This window comes from Myxine glutinosa, chromosome 3 (assembly GCF_964187855.1).
Source record: "Myxine glutinosa chromosome 3, kmMyxGlut1.1, whole genome shotgun sequence".
Taxonomy (NCBI): Eukaryota; Metazoa; Chordata; class Myxini; order Myxiniformes; family Myxinidae; genus Myxine; species Myxine glutinosa.
Genome location: NC_136263.1, coordinates 55,396,405 through 55,415,329, shown reverse-complemented (window position 1 = coordinate 55,415,329; position 18,925 = coordinate 55,396,405). Strand labels below are relative to the sequence as shown.

Genomic DNA, 18,925 nt, shown 5'->3' with positions numbered 1-18,925 from the left:
AGATGGCCTTACTCTCCCGTTCACGCCAAATCATGTAAACAGAATCTGTCTTGTACTCCGTGTCTCGCTATGTCCCATTCACAACTAGCTTTACACGGCTCGGATTTGGCCCACACCTATGTCTTGCACTTGTACCTTACATTTGTGCCATATATCTTTAAAAACAGATGCCCGATGTCAATAGGTGAAAAACGTCCAACATATACAGTCGCACAAATGAACGACGAATTAAGTCCACAATTTATAGCAAATAAATTGATGATCCATGTGAGCTCAAGGCTGATCGTAATGATCGTAACGTCGACATTTCCCCCCTCTTTGATGTTCATGTATGATCACGTACTGGACCCAATATGATCACGAACTGGACCCAATATGATCACATACTGAACCCAATATGATCACATACTGGACCCAATATGATCACATACTGGACCCAATATGATCACATACTGGACACAATATGATCACATACTGGACACAATATGATCACGAACTGCACCCAATATGATCACACACTGGACACAATATTATCACGTACTGGACCCAATATGATCACGTACTGGACACAATATGATCACTTACTGGACTCAATATGATCACGTACTGGACACAATATGATCACGTACTGGACCCAATATGATCACATACTGGACCCAATTTGATTATGTACTGGACCAAATATGATAACGTACTGGACTAAACATGATCACGTACTCGACACAATATCATCACGTACTGGACCCAATATGATAACGTACTGGACACAATATGATCACGTACTGGACCCAATATCATCACATACTGGACCCAATTTGATTACGTACTGGACCAAACATGATCACGTACTGGACCAAACATGATCACGTACTGGACACAATATCATAACGTACTGGACTCAATATGATCATGTACTAGACAGAATATGCTCACGCACTGGACACAATATTATCACCTAATGGACCCAATATGATCACGTACTGGGCACAATATGATCACCTAATGGACGCAATATGATCGCATGTTGGACACAATATGATCACGCACTGGACACAATATGATCACACACTGGACCCAATATGATCACATACTGGACCCAATATGAGCACATACTGGACACATTATGATCACACAATGGACCCAATATGATCACGTACTGGACCCAATATGATCACGTACTGGACACAATATAATCACGTACTGGACCCAATATGATCACATACTGAACACAATATGATCACATACTGGACATAATATGATCACGAACTGGACCAAATATGATCACACACTGGACACAATATTATCATGTACTGGACCCAATATGATCACGTACTGGACACAATATGATCACATACTGGACTCAATATGATCACGTACTGGACACAATATGATCACGTACTGGACCCAATATGATCACATACTGGACCCAATTTGATTATGTACTGGACCAAACATGATCACGTACTGGACCAAACATGATCACATACTGGACCAAACATGATCACGTACTGGACACAATATCGTCACGTACTGGACCCAATATGATCACGTACTGGACACAATATGATCACGTACTGGGCCCAATATGATCACATACTGGATCCAATTTGATTACGGACTGGACCAAACATGATCACGCACTGGACATAATATGATCACACACTGGACCCAATATGATCACATACTGGACCCAATATGATCACGCACTAGACAAAATATGATCACGTACTGGACCCAATATGATCACGTACTGGACCCAATATGATCACATACTGGACACAATATGATCACATACTGGACACAATATGATCAAGAACTGGACCCAATATGATCACACACTGGATACAATATTATCACGTACTGGACCCCATATGATCACGTAGTGGACACAACATCATCACGTACTGGACCCAATATGATCACGTACTGGACACAATATGATCACGTACTGGACCCAATATGATCACATACTGGACCCAATTTGATTACGTCCTGGACCAAACATGATCATGTACTGGACCAAACATGATCACGTACTGGACACAATATCATCACGTAGTGGACCCAATATGATCATGTACTGGACAGAATATGTTCACGCACTGGACCCAATATGATCACGCACTAGACAAAATATTATCACGAACTGGACCCAATATGATCACCTAATGGACCCAATATGATCACGAAATGGACGCAATATGATCACCGACTGGATGCAATATGATCACCTACTGGACCCAATATGATCACTACTGGACACAATATGATCACAAACTGGACACAATATCATCACATGCTGGACCCAATATGATCACATACTGGACCCAATATGACCACGTACTGCGCACAATATGATCACGCACTCGACAAAATATGATCACGTACTGGACCCAATATGATCACGTACTGGACCAAACATGAACACATACTGGACACAATATCATCACGTACTGGACACAATATGATCACGAACTGGACACAATATGATCACGCACTGGACACAATATGATCACATGCTGGACACAATATGATCACGCACTGGACACAATATGATCACATGCTGGACACAATATGATCACGCACTGGACACAATATGATTACACACTGGACCCAATATGATCACATACTGGACCCAATATGACCACGTACTGCGCACAATATGATCACGCAATGGACACAATATGATCACGCACTAGACACAATATGATCACGTACTGAACACAATATGATCACGTAGTGGACCCAATATGATCACGTACTGGACATAATAATATCATCACGTACTGGACCAAACATGATCACGTACTGGACCAAACATGATCACGTACCGGACCCAATATGATCACGTACTGGACCCAATATGATCACGTACTGGACCCAATATGATCACGTACTGGACCCAATATGATCACAACATGCTGTCGCATCGAATCGAACGACTTGGGGGTCCGAGTTGATGGGCGACCCTTTTTAACTTCTTGCAAATGGAGGAATTCAGCCAAGAGACCAGGAACGTAGGTGCAGATTTAAACAGAGAAAACCCCCTTTCCTTTCCGCTTTATGCACTAATTTAATTGATCCTCCCCTGAGTTACAAACACGTTCAAAGGGGAAATCCCGCCTTATGACAAGTCCGTCAACGCATTCCTGTCCGCAGAATTACCTAAAATCCCTGTTCGGCTCTCTGTACAAGATCCACGCTCGTTGCTCGAACACTACATGTAACGTGAGCCGAGTCTCACCTTTCTGCTCGTTTGTGACGCCTCGAGCGAACATGCCCGAGAGCAGCACGAGGAGGGTGGCGGGCCACATGGCATGCGCCAGCGAGCAGTGACCACGAGGTGCGTGCGATTCCTGGAGAGCGATCAGCGAGAGGGGGATACTCGGAGTGCAACGGTGGAGAGATGGACACACTCGTGAACAGCGCTCCGTGCCTAGAAGGAGTGAAGTACCCGCGCTTCTGGCGAGGGACTCTAAATGACGTCATAACTGCTCTCACTCCCATCCTCATCCGGAGGAGGCAATGAGAGTTGTAAGCTTTCTTTACAAAACAATTTCCTTGCACAAAATTAATACTTTTGACTTGTCCGATCACATATCAATTAAGGGTAAACTATATGTCGGGAATATATATATATATGTATATACTGTATATATATATATATATACATATATATATATATATATATATATATATATATATATATATATATATATATATATATATATATATATATATATATATATATATATATACATACACTACATGGCCGAAAGTATGTGGACACCCGGACATCACACCCGCGTGTGCTTGTCGAACATCTCATTCCAAAATCATGGGCATTAATATGGAGTTGGTCCTCCCCTTTGCTGCGAGAACAGCCTCCACTCTTCTGGGAAGGCTTTCTACTCGATGTTGGAACATTGCTGCGGGGATTTCCTTCCATTCACCCACAAGAGCATTAGTGAGGTCGGACACTGATGTTGGGCGATTAGGCTGCCTCGCTGCCGGCGTTCCAACTCATCCCAAAAGTGTTCGATAGGGTTGTGGTCAGGGCTCTGTGCAGGTCAATCAAGTTCTTTCACACCGATCTCGACAAACCATTTGTGTATGGACCTCATTTTGTGCACGGGGCCATTGTCATGCTGAAACAGGAAAGGGCCTTCCCCAAACTGTTGCCACAAAGTTGGAAGCACACAATCATCTAGAATGTCATTGTATGCTGTAGCATTAAGATTTCCCTTCACTGGAATTAAGGGGCCTAGCCTGAACCATGAAAAACAGCCCCAGACCATTATTCCTCCTTCACCAAACTTTACAATTGGCACTATGCATTTGGGCAGGTGGCGTTCTCCTGGCATCTCCCAAACCCAGATTCGTCTGTCGGACTGCCAGATGGTGAAGCATGATTCATCACTCTCGAGAACACGTTTCCACTGCTTCAGAGTCCAATGGCGGAGAGCTTTACACAACTCCAGCCGACGCTTGGCATGGCGCATGGTGATCTTAGGCTTGTGTGTGGCTGCTTGACCATCGAAACCCATTTCATGAAGCTCGCGACGAACCGTTGTTGTGCTCACGTTGCTTCCCGAGGCAGTTTGGAACTCGGTAGTGAGTGCTGCAACCTAGGACAGACGATTTTTACGCGTTGCGCGCTTCAGCACTCGGCGGTCCTGTTCTGTGAGCTTGTGCGGCCTACCACTTCACGGCTGAGCTGTTGTTGCTCATAGACGTTTCCACTTCACAATAACAGCTCTTACATTTGACCGGGGCAGCTCTAGCAGGGCAGAAATTTGACGAACTGACTTGTTGGAAAGGTGGCATCCTTTGACGGTGCCTCGTGGAAAGTCACTGAGCTCTTCAGTATGGCCCATTCTATTGCCCATGCTTGTCCTGCCTGCCTACTCAGACCAGAGGGCGAGCCGCTTCTGGGAATGTGCACTGGACTTGGGACCAGGGGCGCTGTGAGGATGCATTGAGGAGGGTTCGGAGAGTGAGGGCAAGCAGGCAAGACGTCCTTAATGCGGGGAGATCGCTACAGAATTGATGTACATGACTTTATCTGGCTGTCCCTCTGATCAACTTCTCATTCGTCTACCGAGACTCATAAATGGCTGTCAACCAGTGCAAAGAGCTATCAACAATTGGCCTTTTTACCCTTGTGGGAAAGGCTCTACACGTGCACCTCACACCTTTCCTCTAAGCAAACACTGCACACACTAACACGTCTACATTTACAATATCTACTTTCTTTATCTCCCTCCCCCCTCTCTTCCTTACCTGTGTCAGGATCGGCACACGTCCGTTGACAGTGCCCACAGTGAGTCGAAGGGCTGCCAACACACCCTTATCTGTACCTCAGACACATTCACTCCTGCTCCTGCTTCACTCCTCAGACACCTTCACTTCTCTGCTCACCTTCACTCCTTCCTTCCTCTTCACTCCCGCCTCTGGAACAAACTCCCTCACTCTCTTCAATCCCACTCCTCCCTCCAGGTCTTTAAAACAGCTGTTCACCACCATCTCTTATCTTGCCCCATCCAAAACCTTGATCTCTTCTACCCCCGTTCATTCAAATCCTGGAAGTTCTAGCAGTGTCCATGTGTTTTATACTTCTCCCACCCCTCCCCCCCCCCCCCCATTCCCATGCCCCCTTCCCCCAAGCCCTCTCCCTCCCACAGATCTCCCGATGTCCCTGTTATCTGCTGTTGTACTTGTGCGCTTCCCTCTCTCTCCCCACCTTGTCTCCTGCTCCCTTTTTTATATGTTTTGTGGGTCGGTTTTGTTTTTTTTGGTGATTGATGTTAGCTCTTACACGAGCTTAGATCTTGTATACAAAAGAAGAAAAAAACTCTCTTCTTATCTTTCTCTCTAGTTTCCTTGGTATGGTCTGCTGGTGCCATGCCCCATGTATAGTTGTTAAGTAAGATTGTAGGAGGGGATAAGAGTCAAGGGTAAGAACTGAATAAATGTGCCTTGTCTTTCATCATTGATTTTTGTGCTTGTATAAATGTGTCTCTTTCATGGTTGATTATTGTATATACCTGTATGTGCTTCTTTTGTAAACGGTTTGTTTCCACCTTGCCTGTTGTGTCTCATTTCCTATTCGCTCAATTAAGCGTGTAATAGTTTCGATAAACATGATGTTCTGCCCCAATGATTGGCTCCGTAATTTAGCCGGTTCGTACTTCACATATTCTCTCGGCCATACCTGAATAGGTAGACAAGACCCTGCCAGGTTTGGTGGTATCAATTGGCGTTCGAGGTTGACTGGCAACCCACCAAACCGCGGAGTTATCCGTAGCTGCTGCCTCGGGATCAGAGTTCAGGAGGAGTCTGAGAAGTCCCTCTCATTGTAAACCCTGAAACCCAGTTCCATAACAATGTTTATGGCATGAGAGGGCTTGGCAAGTGAAAGGGTACAGTTTTAGAGTGAAGAAGAGGCCGTCGATATGGTTTTGTATGATGCCGATTGACACTGCGTTCTATGGCAATCAATAAAGCCTCCGTCTCCTAAAGTGCGACTCACCATTGTCTTATAACAGTGTACAAGGGTGATATATAGGACTGCTTCATAGTGTTAACCTTCCGGATTAAAAAAACGATCTTTAAAATGATACTTTTATTAAAATTAAAGTGTATAATTGAACACTGTGTGGGTTATCTTCTTCTATGAACTCTAGTTAAATATGTAAAAAAGAATAGTTCAGTGTTTTAATTTTGTGATATATTGTTGACCAACGATTTGGTTATACAGGAAGTGACGTCATATTGGTCAAAGCATCTACTATATCTTCTTCCACTATATAAGAGAGATGTCTGTCACTCTGTCTGTCTGTCTCTGTATGTGTGTCGCCATGTTCCTCAGACTTGGCTGAACGGATCTTCGTCAAACTTTCAGAGGTTCATCAGTGAGTGCCTGGGAGTGTTGTAGGCCAGAAAAAAACAAAAACAATTATGAAAAGAAAAATCGTTTTTTTTTAGTTAAAAAAAATAAAATAAAAGAATCGCTCGATAGCGCTGAAGCCTTTTAAAATTAATGACAGTTATATACAAGTACACATTCGCATAAATAAATACAAAACAATCACCAGACATTTGAATACAAATAAATCAAACAATTCCGGAAGTGTACGAATTTGGTAGTACGGCTTCTTCTTCTTCCTGATCGGCATCACACTTAACTCAGAAACATGAGCCACAATCACCCACCAGCATATATATGAACCCCCTTCCTCTCCTGCCTCCCCCCTCCCCTCCCCTTCCCCCCTATTCCCCCTGCCCTCCCCTCCCCCTTCTCCGCCCGGCAATGCCGGTTACTTCTGCTAGTCTTCTATATAAGAGAGCCGTTGGTCTGTGTGTGTGTCGCCATTTTTCTCAAAGATGGCTTAACGGATCTTCGTCAAACTTTCAGCGGTTCATCAGTGAGTGCCTGGGAGTGTTTTTGGCAAAAAAAAACAAAAAACATTTAAGTTGTGTTTTAAAAAATTTTTTTTATCGCTCTATAGTGCCTAAACCTTTTTGATTAATGACAGTTATAATTATTGACAAGTACACATTCACAAAAATAAATACAAAACAATTCGCAAACGTTTTAACACATATAAATAAAACAATTCCGGAAGTGTACAAGGTTCGTAGCACGGCTTCTTCTTCTTCCTGACCGTCATCATACTTAACTCAGAAACGTGATGAACGGCACATTCACCAGCACATATTCAACAAAATGGTAAAATGATGATTTGACATTTGTGCTGGATTCTGATTTGAATGTAATTGCTTTTCCATTAAATTTGCATTATATTTCAAATATGTTAATATTTCTTTTTCACTTGAGCAACGCCAGGTACTCCAGCTATAAACATTTAGAAACTTTACTCGGGGTACAAATACAAATACAACTTTGCCTGGGGGGTATCACATGCTTTGTGGCCGCCGCCTCATGCGGGGGTGTGGGGGAGCAACAACAACAACAACTCGGTTGAAGATATGCTGCTGAATGTTTGTTTGGAGCTGGAGAGAGGCATACATACCATATGTAAATGTGTACCGTGTAGCGCCACCTGGTGATGGTGGCAGAGGGTATTACAATTTTCTTTTTTTACCTGGGCAACACTGAGGTTAAAGCACTCTTTTTCCTGATAAAATTCCCTCCCTTCCCCAAAACGGAGGGGTGTGTCAAAGCCCCCCCCCCCAAATATGTATATGTAGTATATCTTTCCCCTCCCACTCCCCCCACTCCCTCCCTCACCCCTCCCTCTACAGCCTCCATTCCCCCCTACCCCCCCGGAATGTTGGGTACTCCTGCTAGTTTGGGATAAAATGAAGATTGTTGTCAACGTAGTCTCAAGTTGTGCAGTGGAGTTAACATGTTTCATGAATTTCCTCATGAAGGAGTAGAAGCTGTCCATCAGCATGTTCGTTGGTGGACGTTAAACATCCCACGGTGTCTTCGCGAAGATTAGGTGAGTTGTCACTGGCACCCTGAAGAAATTAAAATATTCTTCCCTGACTCCTGGGAAGGCGATGTCAAACCATCTAGAATGAACCTTGCCAAGAGTGCTTCAGCAGCAGCACCGCTATCTAAAGAGTCTGGTACATGTGACGAATTATAAAGAAGATAGATCCATTCAACGGGAAACATGGAAGTACCAGAGAGGACTCTGCCTAGTGCAGGGCACGTAGAGAAAATATAATCATCCGAAAGTGTCCATAATTTGTTCTAAGTGTCGTCGAACGACATTGTAAAGAAAACTAGCATTGTTGTATATTAAACTTTTTTTTTTCAGGATCTATTGCCTCTTAGTGTATATGCAACACACACACACATACACACACACACACACACACACACACACACACACCTGACCCATAGACATACAGATGAATACAAGAAACAACATTGGACGAGACAATGCAGCCACTGAGCTTGGGGGATGTGTCGTCACTTCCTGGGGCACTCTGGGTACCAGTGACGATACAACAATAGCCCCACCTTTCTCATCGCACTCAGCGTGGCATTTCCAAAGGAGGATTTTCCTCCTTCTCATGGATGCCAACAGATGGGGATTACCCGTGCTCTATACTCTTATACAGTATGCTGAGCACCAAGGAAGGAAACAGCACATATGTACCATTTTAAAGTCTTTCGCATGATTCCGCCATGGTTTGAACCACCGGATGTCTCAGAGCGGATGTTCTATCTATTCTGACCATTACACCTGGTTTTGGTTTTTTGACGTATTGTACAGTCGTGGCCAAAAATATTGACACCCTTGCAATTTTTTCAAATAATGCACTATTTATTCCAGAAAATTGTATTTCTTTGGTTTGCAGAGGAACAAAACAAAAAAAGCTGAAAACATTAAGAAATCTTAGCTTATTCCACACAGAAATCCGAAAATGGCCTGGACAATATTATTGGCAACCAGTTTGAATAGAGAAAAGGAGTCATTCTGCTGTTTCGTGTCACTGTGTGTACCGCAATAAACATGGCTGCAGTGCCATGGGCCTTAAACTTCCTGATAACATTGCGTACGGTGGACACAGGAACCTCAAGGTCTCTGGAGATGGACTTGTAGCCTTGAGATTGTCCATGCTTGGCTACAATATTGTGTCTGACCCCCTCAGACAATTCTCTGGTTTTCTTTCTTTTCTCCGTGCTCATTGCGGAACACACAGTGACACAAACCAGCAGAATGACTCCTTTTCTCTATTCAAACTGGTTGAATGAGTGATTTTTTTTTATTGCAGGCACCTGCATCTCAACACAGGTGAGTTCAATTCCAAAGTAAAGGGGAATCACCGACTTGAAATCTAATTATTTCTAACAACTTCTAAAAGGTGCCAACAATATTATAGTCTGTGCCATTTTAGTATTTCTGCGTGGAATAAGCTAAGATTTAGTATTTTTTTCTGCTTTTTTTGTTTTGTTCCACTGAAAACCAAAGAAATACATTTGTGGATGCCAAGATATTTTTTAATTTGAACAATTTTCTGGAAGAGATGGAGCATTATTTGAAAAAAGTGCAAGGGTGCCAACATTTTTGGCCACGACTGTATTCTCTTTCCCTCCGTCACCGAAGATGGACGGAGGTTGTTTTCATCCATCTGTTTGTTTGCTGTGAGCAGAATTTCTCAAAAAGTTGTTTTACTTACTTGGTGGATGAGTTGGTTTGGTCACAAGAACAAGCCGATTCGATTTTGGTTCAGGTCCGGATCCAGATCCGGCCTATCAGTGGGATACAAATCGTAAATCCGCTCCATTGAGTGTCGCTCTAGTTTATCATGAGATCCTCTGTTATATTACTATTTGACTATGTGATTCATGTTGATAAGTTCAAGGCATTGAACCGAACAACTATATTCCTCGAATGACTATTACGCGACATATTTATTCACTCGGCTGGGCAGGAAACGATGAACTATTTACTTTGGACCTGAGAAATGGGGACACAGGGGAAAAAAACAACGAACTCTTAAAAACAGCCCCTACCGACACAGAGACATCGCAACATAAAATCCTGTAGGCCTTCTCATATTGCAAATTCACTGTCGCCATAGGGCTCACTCACTCTTTATGTGTCACAATGGATCACGAGGGTCACGTGATCATTGTTAACGATGAAACTTACCAGAAGAGACTCGGTGGTGTAATGGTTAGAGCGTCTGGGAGGTCGGTCGTTTGAACCCCGGGTGAGACACACCAAAAACCTTTAAAATGGTATGTGTTGCCTCCTTACTTGAAGCATTTAAAAGGATAGAGCACAGACAAGGAACCACAAGTTGGCAACCATATCACAGGCTTTGATGGCCTAAAGGTCTCCTCCTGCAATGAGGTTCCTCGTAAGGCCCAGGGAACTCATATTAAGTGTTACTTGAACAATGGGACATGGCCAGTGTGGTGAAGCTGACATTTTCTCAAAGGCCTTTATAGGCATCTTGCCTCTAGGCCCCCAAAACGTGCCTTTGGTGTTTCAAAATCATGTACGTTCTGTTAGCTTTGAACCAAAGCCTTCCCATGTTGTGCAAAGCTTCACAGGGAAGTTGTGCTTGGCTCATGGCCGGGGCCCCTCTGTCGGCCTGAATTTTATGCCTCATGTCTTGCATTCATTAAAAATTATTACTTTCACTGGCGACCCTCTGGCGATGCTGCTTCCCAGAAACATCGTCTGCTCCTCACTCCACAGGCTTTCCAAACCTCATTGCTTTCCAAACAGGTTGCAGAACAACAATTAAGAGTTGATCTGCAAAGTCTATAAGCAGGAAAGCATCATATTGAAGGAGCTGCGCTCCAACGCGAGTCGAAAGAATTGACGCGACCAAAGACGGAATTCGTCCGAGTTGCTTTATTGAAACAAAACAGCTCAGGTATTCTGACAAAAGCCCGTTTATCGGGCAGCAATATATATACACATTTATGTCGGGAAGTTTGCCCGGCAAAAGCTATACCGGGCATGCCCGGGTGTCAAGGGCGAGCCTTGGAAAGGCGAATCTGGACCTGCCCGGGCGTGTTTGGCTGCGGCCTGGCAAGTCGAGGCTGGGCGTGCCCGGGCGCTCTGGACGAGCACTGGAAAGGCGAGAGCGGGCATGCCCGGACGCTCTGGGCGAGCCCTGGAAAGGCGATAGCGGGCATGCCCGGACGCTCTGGGCGAGCCCTGGAAAGGCGATAGCGGGCATGCCCGGACGCTCTAGGCGAGCCCTGGAAAGGCAATAGCGGGCATGCCCGGACGCTCTGGGCGAGCCCTGGAAAGGCGAGAGCGGGCATGCCCGGGAAAGACGAGACCGGCGTGCCCGGGAGGTTCGGGCGTGCCCGGGAACAGTGAGTCCGTGCATGCCCGGGAGAGGCACGTCTGGCCGTGTTCTGGCCGGTGCAAGGCGATTGTGTGCATCCAGCGGTAACCGCTACACACGCCCCTCCAGAATCGACCTGCACCGGCAGGGTCAATTTAAGGGGGGTCCGGATGACCTGGGCGAAGCGACCCCTGGAGGGTCGTGGGGAGGGGTCCGACGTGGTGGTGGGTGGTCGAGCAGGGGGAACTGTGGACGGGGGGCGGCCTCGCCACGGAGGAAGGGCCAACCCTGGTGGTCGGTCGACGTCCATGTGCACCGGTTTGAGGCGGTCCACAGAGATCCGGTCCGACCGGCCGCCAAAGTCGACGACAAAGGACTTGTCGCCCCGTCGCAGGACCCGGAAGGGCCCGTCGTACGGCGGCCGGAGTGGCCCCCGGTGCGCGTCATGACGCACAAAGACGTACTCCGCTGTGCGAAGCGCCGGGGGGACGTAGGACTGGGGGCCACCGTGGCGGGACGTTGGCACGGGGGCAAATCGGCGGGTGGCCTCCTGGAGGTCCGAGCGCTGGTGTGCGGCGGACCAGGGACTGGTAGCGTCGGGCACGAACTCGCCCGGGACGCGGAGTGGCTGGCCGTAGACGAGCTCGGCGGCGGACGCCCGGAGGTCCTCCTTGGGGGCCGTGCGGAGGCCCAAAAGGACCCACGGCAGCCGGTCGGTCCAACCGTCGTCCTGAAGGCCGGCCATGAGTGCGGCCTTCATGGAGCGGTGAAACCGCTCGCACAACCTGTTGGCTTGGGGGTGGTAGGCCGTGGTGCGGTGCAGCATGACCCCCAACGAGCGGGCGACCGCGCCCCAAAGTTCGGACGTGAACTGTGGGCCGCGGTCGGACGAGATGTCCGCCGGTGCGCCGAAGCGCGCGACCCAGGTGGCGATGAACGCCTGCGCCACATCGGCGGTGGTGGTGGAGGTGAGGGGCATGGCCTCCGGCCACCTGGTGGTCCTGTCCACCATGGTGAGCAGGTGGGTGAACCCCCCGGATGGGGGCAGGGGACCCACCAGGTCCACGTGGATGTGGTCGAAACGCCGTGCAGGCATGGTGAAAGGTGCCAGCGGGGCCTGGATGTGGCAGTGGACCTTGGCCCGCTGGCAGGCCGTGCAGGCATTGGCCCAGTCGCGGACGTTCCGTCGAAGGCCGTGCCAGACGAAACGCGCCGACACCAGCTTCTGAGAAGCTTTCCGGCCCGGGTGAGAAAGGCCGTGGATGGAGGCGAAGATGCGGCGCTGCCAGGAAACGGGCATGATGGGGCGAGGCTGGCCCTGGGAGACGTCGCAGAGCAGGACGGTGCCCGCGAAGGGGATGTCGGCCAGGCGGAGGCCCGTGTCCACCGCCCAGAGGGCCTGCACCGAGGTGTCGGTGGTCTGGTCGGCCGACATGAGCGCGAAGTCCATGCCGAGGTGGACCGCGTTCACGCTGGCCCGAGAAAGACAGTCGGCCACAGCGTTGTCTTTGCCGGCGACGTGCCGGATGTCCGTGGTGAATTCCGACACGGCGGAGAGGTGGCGCTGCTGGCGGGCCGACCACAGCTCCGTGACTTTGGCCATTGCTTAGACCAACGGCTTGTGGTCGACGAAAGCCGTGAACGGGCGGCCCTCCAGGAGGTGTCGGAAATGGCGAACGGCCAGGAATAGACCGAGCAGCTCGCGGTCGAACGTGCTGTATTTTAACTCGTTCGGCCGGAGCTGCCGGCTGAAAAAAGCGAGTGGCTGCCAAACCCCATCCACCCATTGTTCATGGACGGCGCCCACCGCGTAGTTGGAGGCGTCCGTAGTGAGGGCGATGGGCGCGTTGAGCACCGGGTGAGCCAGCAGCGTTGCGTCGGCGAGGGCCCGTTTTGCGCTCGCGAAGGCTGCGTCCATGGCCGCGGACCAAACGATGTCATGCTTGGCCGGCTTGCCCCGGAGGGCCTCGTAAAGGGGCCGCATGAGCTGAGCAGCGCGGGGCACGAATCGGAGATAAAAATTCACCATGCCGAGGAACTCTTGTAGGGCCTTGATGGAACGGGGACGCGGGAACGTGGTGATGGCCTCGACCTTGGTCGGCAGCGGCACGGCCCCGGTCTTGGTGATGCGGTGGCCCAAAAAGTCAACGGTCGCCGTGCCGAAGTGGCATTTGGCCGGGTTGACAATTAAGCCGTGCTCGCTGAGGCGACCGAACAGTGTTCGGAGGTGGAGGAGGTGCTCGGCGCGGGACGTGCTGGCGACGAGGATGTCGTCCAGATAGACGAAAAGAAATGGCAGGTCGCGCAGCACGCCGTCCATTAAGCGCTGGAACGCCTGGGCCGCGTTCTTGAGGCCAAACGGCATCCTCAAAAATTCGAACAGGCCGAACGGCGTGATGACGGCCGTCTTCGGGACGTCGGCCGCCCGGACAGGTACCTGGTGGTATCCCCGTATCAGGTCAATTTTGGAAAATATGACCCGTCCCGCCAAACGGGCGGAAAAGTCCTGGATGTGTGGGATCGGGTACCTGTCGGGGGTGGTAGCGTCGTTGAGGCGGCGGTAGTCACCACACGGGCGCCATCCGCCCCCCGGCTTTGGCACGATGTGCAGTGGTGAGGCCCACGCGCTATTGGAGCGCCGCACGATGCCGAGGTGCTCCAACGCGTCGAACTCGGCCTTTGCCACGGCGAGCTTGGCCGGGTCGAGGCGGCGGGCCCTGGCGTAGACCGGCGGGCCCGTAGTGGGTATGTGGTGCTCGATCCCATGCCGCACTGCGACGGCCGAAAACGTCGGCCATGTGAGGGCCGGGAATTCCGCGAGCAGGCGAGCGAACTCGTTCGCCGTCGGGAGGGCGCATGCCAGTTCGGTCGGCGCGGAGCTGCTCATCGTGCACGCCAGGGAGCTGAAGGTCTCGGCGTTGACAAGGCGACGACGTTTGACGTCGACCAGCAGCCCGTGCGCGCAGAGGAAGTCGGTGCCCAGCAAAGCCATGGGGACGCAGGCGGTCACAAAGGTCCACTGAAAGCGCTGGGTGCCGAAGCAGAGGGTGACGTTGTGCGGGCCGAAAGTGCGTATGGCCGAGCCATTAGCAGCGACCAAAGAGGGGCCGCAAACGGCGTCCCGCCTGTCCTGCTCGGAGGCGGGTATGACGCTCAGTTGGGCGCCGGTGTCACAAAGGAAACGCCGCCCGGACGCTTTGTCCCGAATAAAAAGCAAGTTGCCCGAGTGGCCGGCGCTCATGGCTGGGAATGAACGCCGGCCCGGCCGTTTCCCGACTTGCCGAAAGTGCACGGGGGTCGGCACTTCCGAGCCTTGTGTCTGAACCTGGCGTGGTAATAACACCACGCCTGGTCAGGTGGAGGCCCCGGCCGTCGTGTCGGAAGCGGTCGGTGCGGCGTGGCGGCCGCCAGTTTCACCGGCAGTTCGGCCTCCAACTGCGCAGGGCGCTCGGGCGTCGTGGGGGTCGCCTCGGACGGCGGCAGGCTCCAGGTAGCCGCGCCGATGTGTTGGCCCGCCGAGGAGATCTTGTCGGCTTCCCTGGCGAGGGCGCGGGGATCGGTGATCGACGTGCCAGCCAGGGCGAGGCGTACCGGGTGAGGCAGCTGGCGAAGGAACAACTCGCGGAACAGAAAATCCGGAGAGTGCTCACCGAGCAACGAGAGCATATAGTCCATGCGCTCGGACGGGCGCGTGTCGCCGAGCTCAGGCAGGTCGAGCAGGCGCCGTGCACGTGCCGCCGGTGAGAGGGCGAAAGTGTCGAGGAGGAGCGTCTTCAGCGCGTCATACTTGTCGGCAGCCGGCGGGTGCTCGAGGAGGCTCAGGGCGCGGGCCGCGGTGGCGGAACCGAGCGCTGCCATGACGTGGTGGAAGCGGGTGTCGTCCGCGGTGATGCCTCGCAGGGCGAACTGGGAGTCCGCCTGGGCGAACCAAACAGCCGCGTGAGCCTCCCAGAAGGTAGGCAGTTTAAGAGTCACTGCCGTGTCCATGTCGGTAGGTCACCAGTGAAGGAGCTGCGCTCCAACGCGAGTCGAAAGAATTGACGCGACCAAAGACGGAATTCGTCCAGTTGCTTTATTGAAACAAAACAGCTCAGGTATTCTGACAAAAGCCCGTTTATCGGGCAGCAATATATATACACATTTATGTCGGGAAGTTTGCCCAGCAAAAGCTATACCGGGCATGCCCGGGTGTCAAGGGCGAGCTTTGGAAAGGCGAGTCTGGACCTGCCCGGGCGTGTTTGGCTGCGGCCTGGCAAGTCGAGGCTGGGCGTGCCCGGGCGCTCTGGACGAGCACTGGAAAGGCGAGAGCGGGCATGCCCGGACGCTCTGGGCGAGCCCTGGAAAGGCGATAGCGGGCATGCCCGGACGCTCTGGGCGAGCCCTGGAAAGGTGATAGCGGGCATGCCCGGACGCTCTGGGCGAGCCCTGGAAAGGCGATAGCAGGCATGCCCGGACGCTCTGGGCGAGCCCTGGAAAGGCGAGAGAGGGCATGCCCGGGAAAGACGAGACCGGGCGTGCCCGGAGGTTCGGGCGTGCCCGGGAACAGTGAGTCCGGGCATGCCCGGGAGAGGCGCGTCTGGCCGTGTTCTGGCCGGTGCAAGGCGATTGTGTGCATCCAGCGGTAACCGCTACAATATCATACATGTGGTGCGCCTGTTGTATCAATGCGCAGTGACCATAAATGTATTTTTCTGATTGTGACATTTTTATGATAGGGTATGCCTGTTCGGGATGCGGATATGTCAATCCTCCTTACATGTGCTTGCATAACATTTATGAATGAGCCGGTTGGAGCAAACAGCAGAAATTAATACCCCACAGTGGCCGTGCGGTTGGACTGGGTTTCAGTGTCTGACCCTGCGGCAAGGCCCCCATATCATGCTACAGAAAATAATTTCCAAACACAAATGGTCTGGAAGCAATTTCTGTAGCCAGCTGTTATTGCCTCATGTCCACCACGTGCTTTTAGGACACTGAAACACTCCTATAAATGTTTCTCTCATAGCTGTAGGTATTCATATCACTTGAGAAATATTTGCCAATTAGCGTTTCCATCTGAACCCCTGTCTCATGATGCGGGGAACCCAGTCTTAAATTTCATAAACCATATGTATTTGTCCATTGTCTACAAATGTCGTTGTGATTCATGATGTAGTAGCCTGGTGTCTCCCAATGTCTTTGTCAGGACTGTTGTATGTGATTTACTACCCCGCGCACGCGAAGCGAAATGTGGAGTTAAACAATTTGTCCATGTCTGTCCGTCTGTCCGACAACTTGTTTAAATTGAATGTTATATTTTGAACATGAATTGGAAGACACGTTTCTCGTTTTACCGTACCTTGGCTCTGATTTTGTATCAAATGCATGCACATGTGCAGAGAGGAATGAGATAATATTTTCTACTCTGTCTGCCTGTCTGACAGTCAAACAATATTTAAATTCATTCAAACATGAAACTTACTGTTTTTAAGGATGTTATAAAGGACACAAACAGGAGGCATGAATAACTAATGCAACGTGTTAGATAGGGTGATGTAATAGAAACTGGGTGTAATGGCGGTAAAACCCAGAATTAATTTATTTATATGACTTTTACAATTTTTATTTTATTTAAATGTAATCATATATTTGAAGAATGTGGAACACAAATCACCTTCTTAATACTTCCAAGAACCTTCAGTTTTGCAGGACTTCAATTTAAACAAGAGCGAGGATTGCTTTGCAACACATGTCCCCTACCGATGTGATATTTTCTAAGTCCAATAAGTGTTACGCCTAGGTCCCCCGTCGTTGAAGTGATGTGAGTTGACAAAGTGGAAGACGCAAGGCGGCCATCTTGGATTTTGAGGTGGCGACCCAATTTTCAATAGCGTTCTCCCTTATGCGTAGATACACTCACACACCAGATTAGAAGTTAGTAGTTCGTTTATTTTTCAAGATATTTCGCTCACAAGGTTTAGACATATATATGGTGGCAGCCATCCTGGATTTTGACGTGGCGACCCAATTTTCAATAGCGTTCTTCCTTATGCCTGGATACACCCACACACCAGATTATAAGTTGGTACTTCGCTTATTTTTCAAGATATTCCGCTCACAAGGTTCAGACATACATGGCGGCGGCCATCTTGGATTTTGAAGTGGCGACCCAATTTTGAATAGCGTTCTTCCTTATGCCTAGATACACCCACACACCAGATTAGAAGTTGGTAGTTCGTTTATTTTTCAAGATATTTCGCTCACAAGGTTCAGACATGTATATGGGGGCGGCCATCTTGGATTTTGACGTGGCAACCCAATTTTCAATAGCGTTCTTCCTTATGCCCAGATACACCCACACACCAGATTAGAAGTTGGTACTTCGCTTATTTTTCAAGATATTCCGCTCACAAGGTTCAGACATACATGGCGGTGGCCATCTTAGATTTTGAAGTGGCGACCCAATTTTGAATAGCCTTCTTCCTTGTGCCTAGATATACCCACAAACCAGATTAGAAGTGGGTACTTCACTTATTTAACAAGATAATCCGCTCACAAGGTTCAGACATACATGGCATCAGACATATATGGCGGCGGCCATCTTGGATTTTGACTTGGGTTGCACCAAAACACCAAATTAGAATTCGGTCCTTCGCTTACGCACGGACGCACGGACGCACGCACGCACGCACGGATGCACGCACACACGGACGGAGGGGAAAACCATAGTCCCCCTTTCGCTCTGCGGTGCGACGGGGGACAAAAAGGGCATAACTGAAAAAAACGACGTAATGCTCTGAAACTCGAACTTGTTCTGTAACTTATCATAATAAAGCCATGTACCAATTTTCAGTTGAATTTGTCAAAGGGTGAGGACAGAAAGTCTGGAAAACCCTAGGTGGGATGGATGGACAGACGGACATCCAGACGGAGAGCAAACCTCCGGTGAAACCGGTATGGGACTAATAAAGGTTAATTGGGGGTGGTGTATAAGAGTGGTGTTTGGGACTGCTTCTGGACTACTTCAATAACACTAAACTTCAGGATTTTACAAAACGATTGTTAAAATCATTATTGAAGTAAAATTGAAGTCACAGTGTGCAGGGTATCGTGTTCTATGAGCTCTCAGGTTGGATAACTTGGAATGAAA

General features: G+C 49.4%; 1 protein-coding gene across 4 annotated transcripts in view; it reads right to left on the bottom strand.

The window, feature by feature from the left end:
* LOC137423548 (netrin receptor DCC) overlaps positions 1-3,483 on the bottom strand; it is a 102,054-nt gene extending 98,571 nt beyond the window's left edge. Inside the window, exon 1 of one of the 4 annotated variants that reach the window (XM_068110826.2) lies at positions 3,245-3,483. In XM_068110826.2, the coding sequence (XP_067966927.2) occupies positions 3,245-3,314 (70 nt within the window). In that variant the 5' untranslated portion in view covers positions 3,315-3,483. The remainder of the gene's footprint in view (positions 1-3,244) is intronic. The other 3 variants (XM_078774074.1, XM_068110824.2, XM_068110825.2) reach the window with 3 other exon arrangements.
* Positions 3,484-18,925: the final 15,442 nt, after the last annotated feature.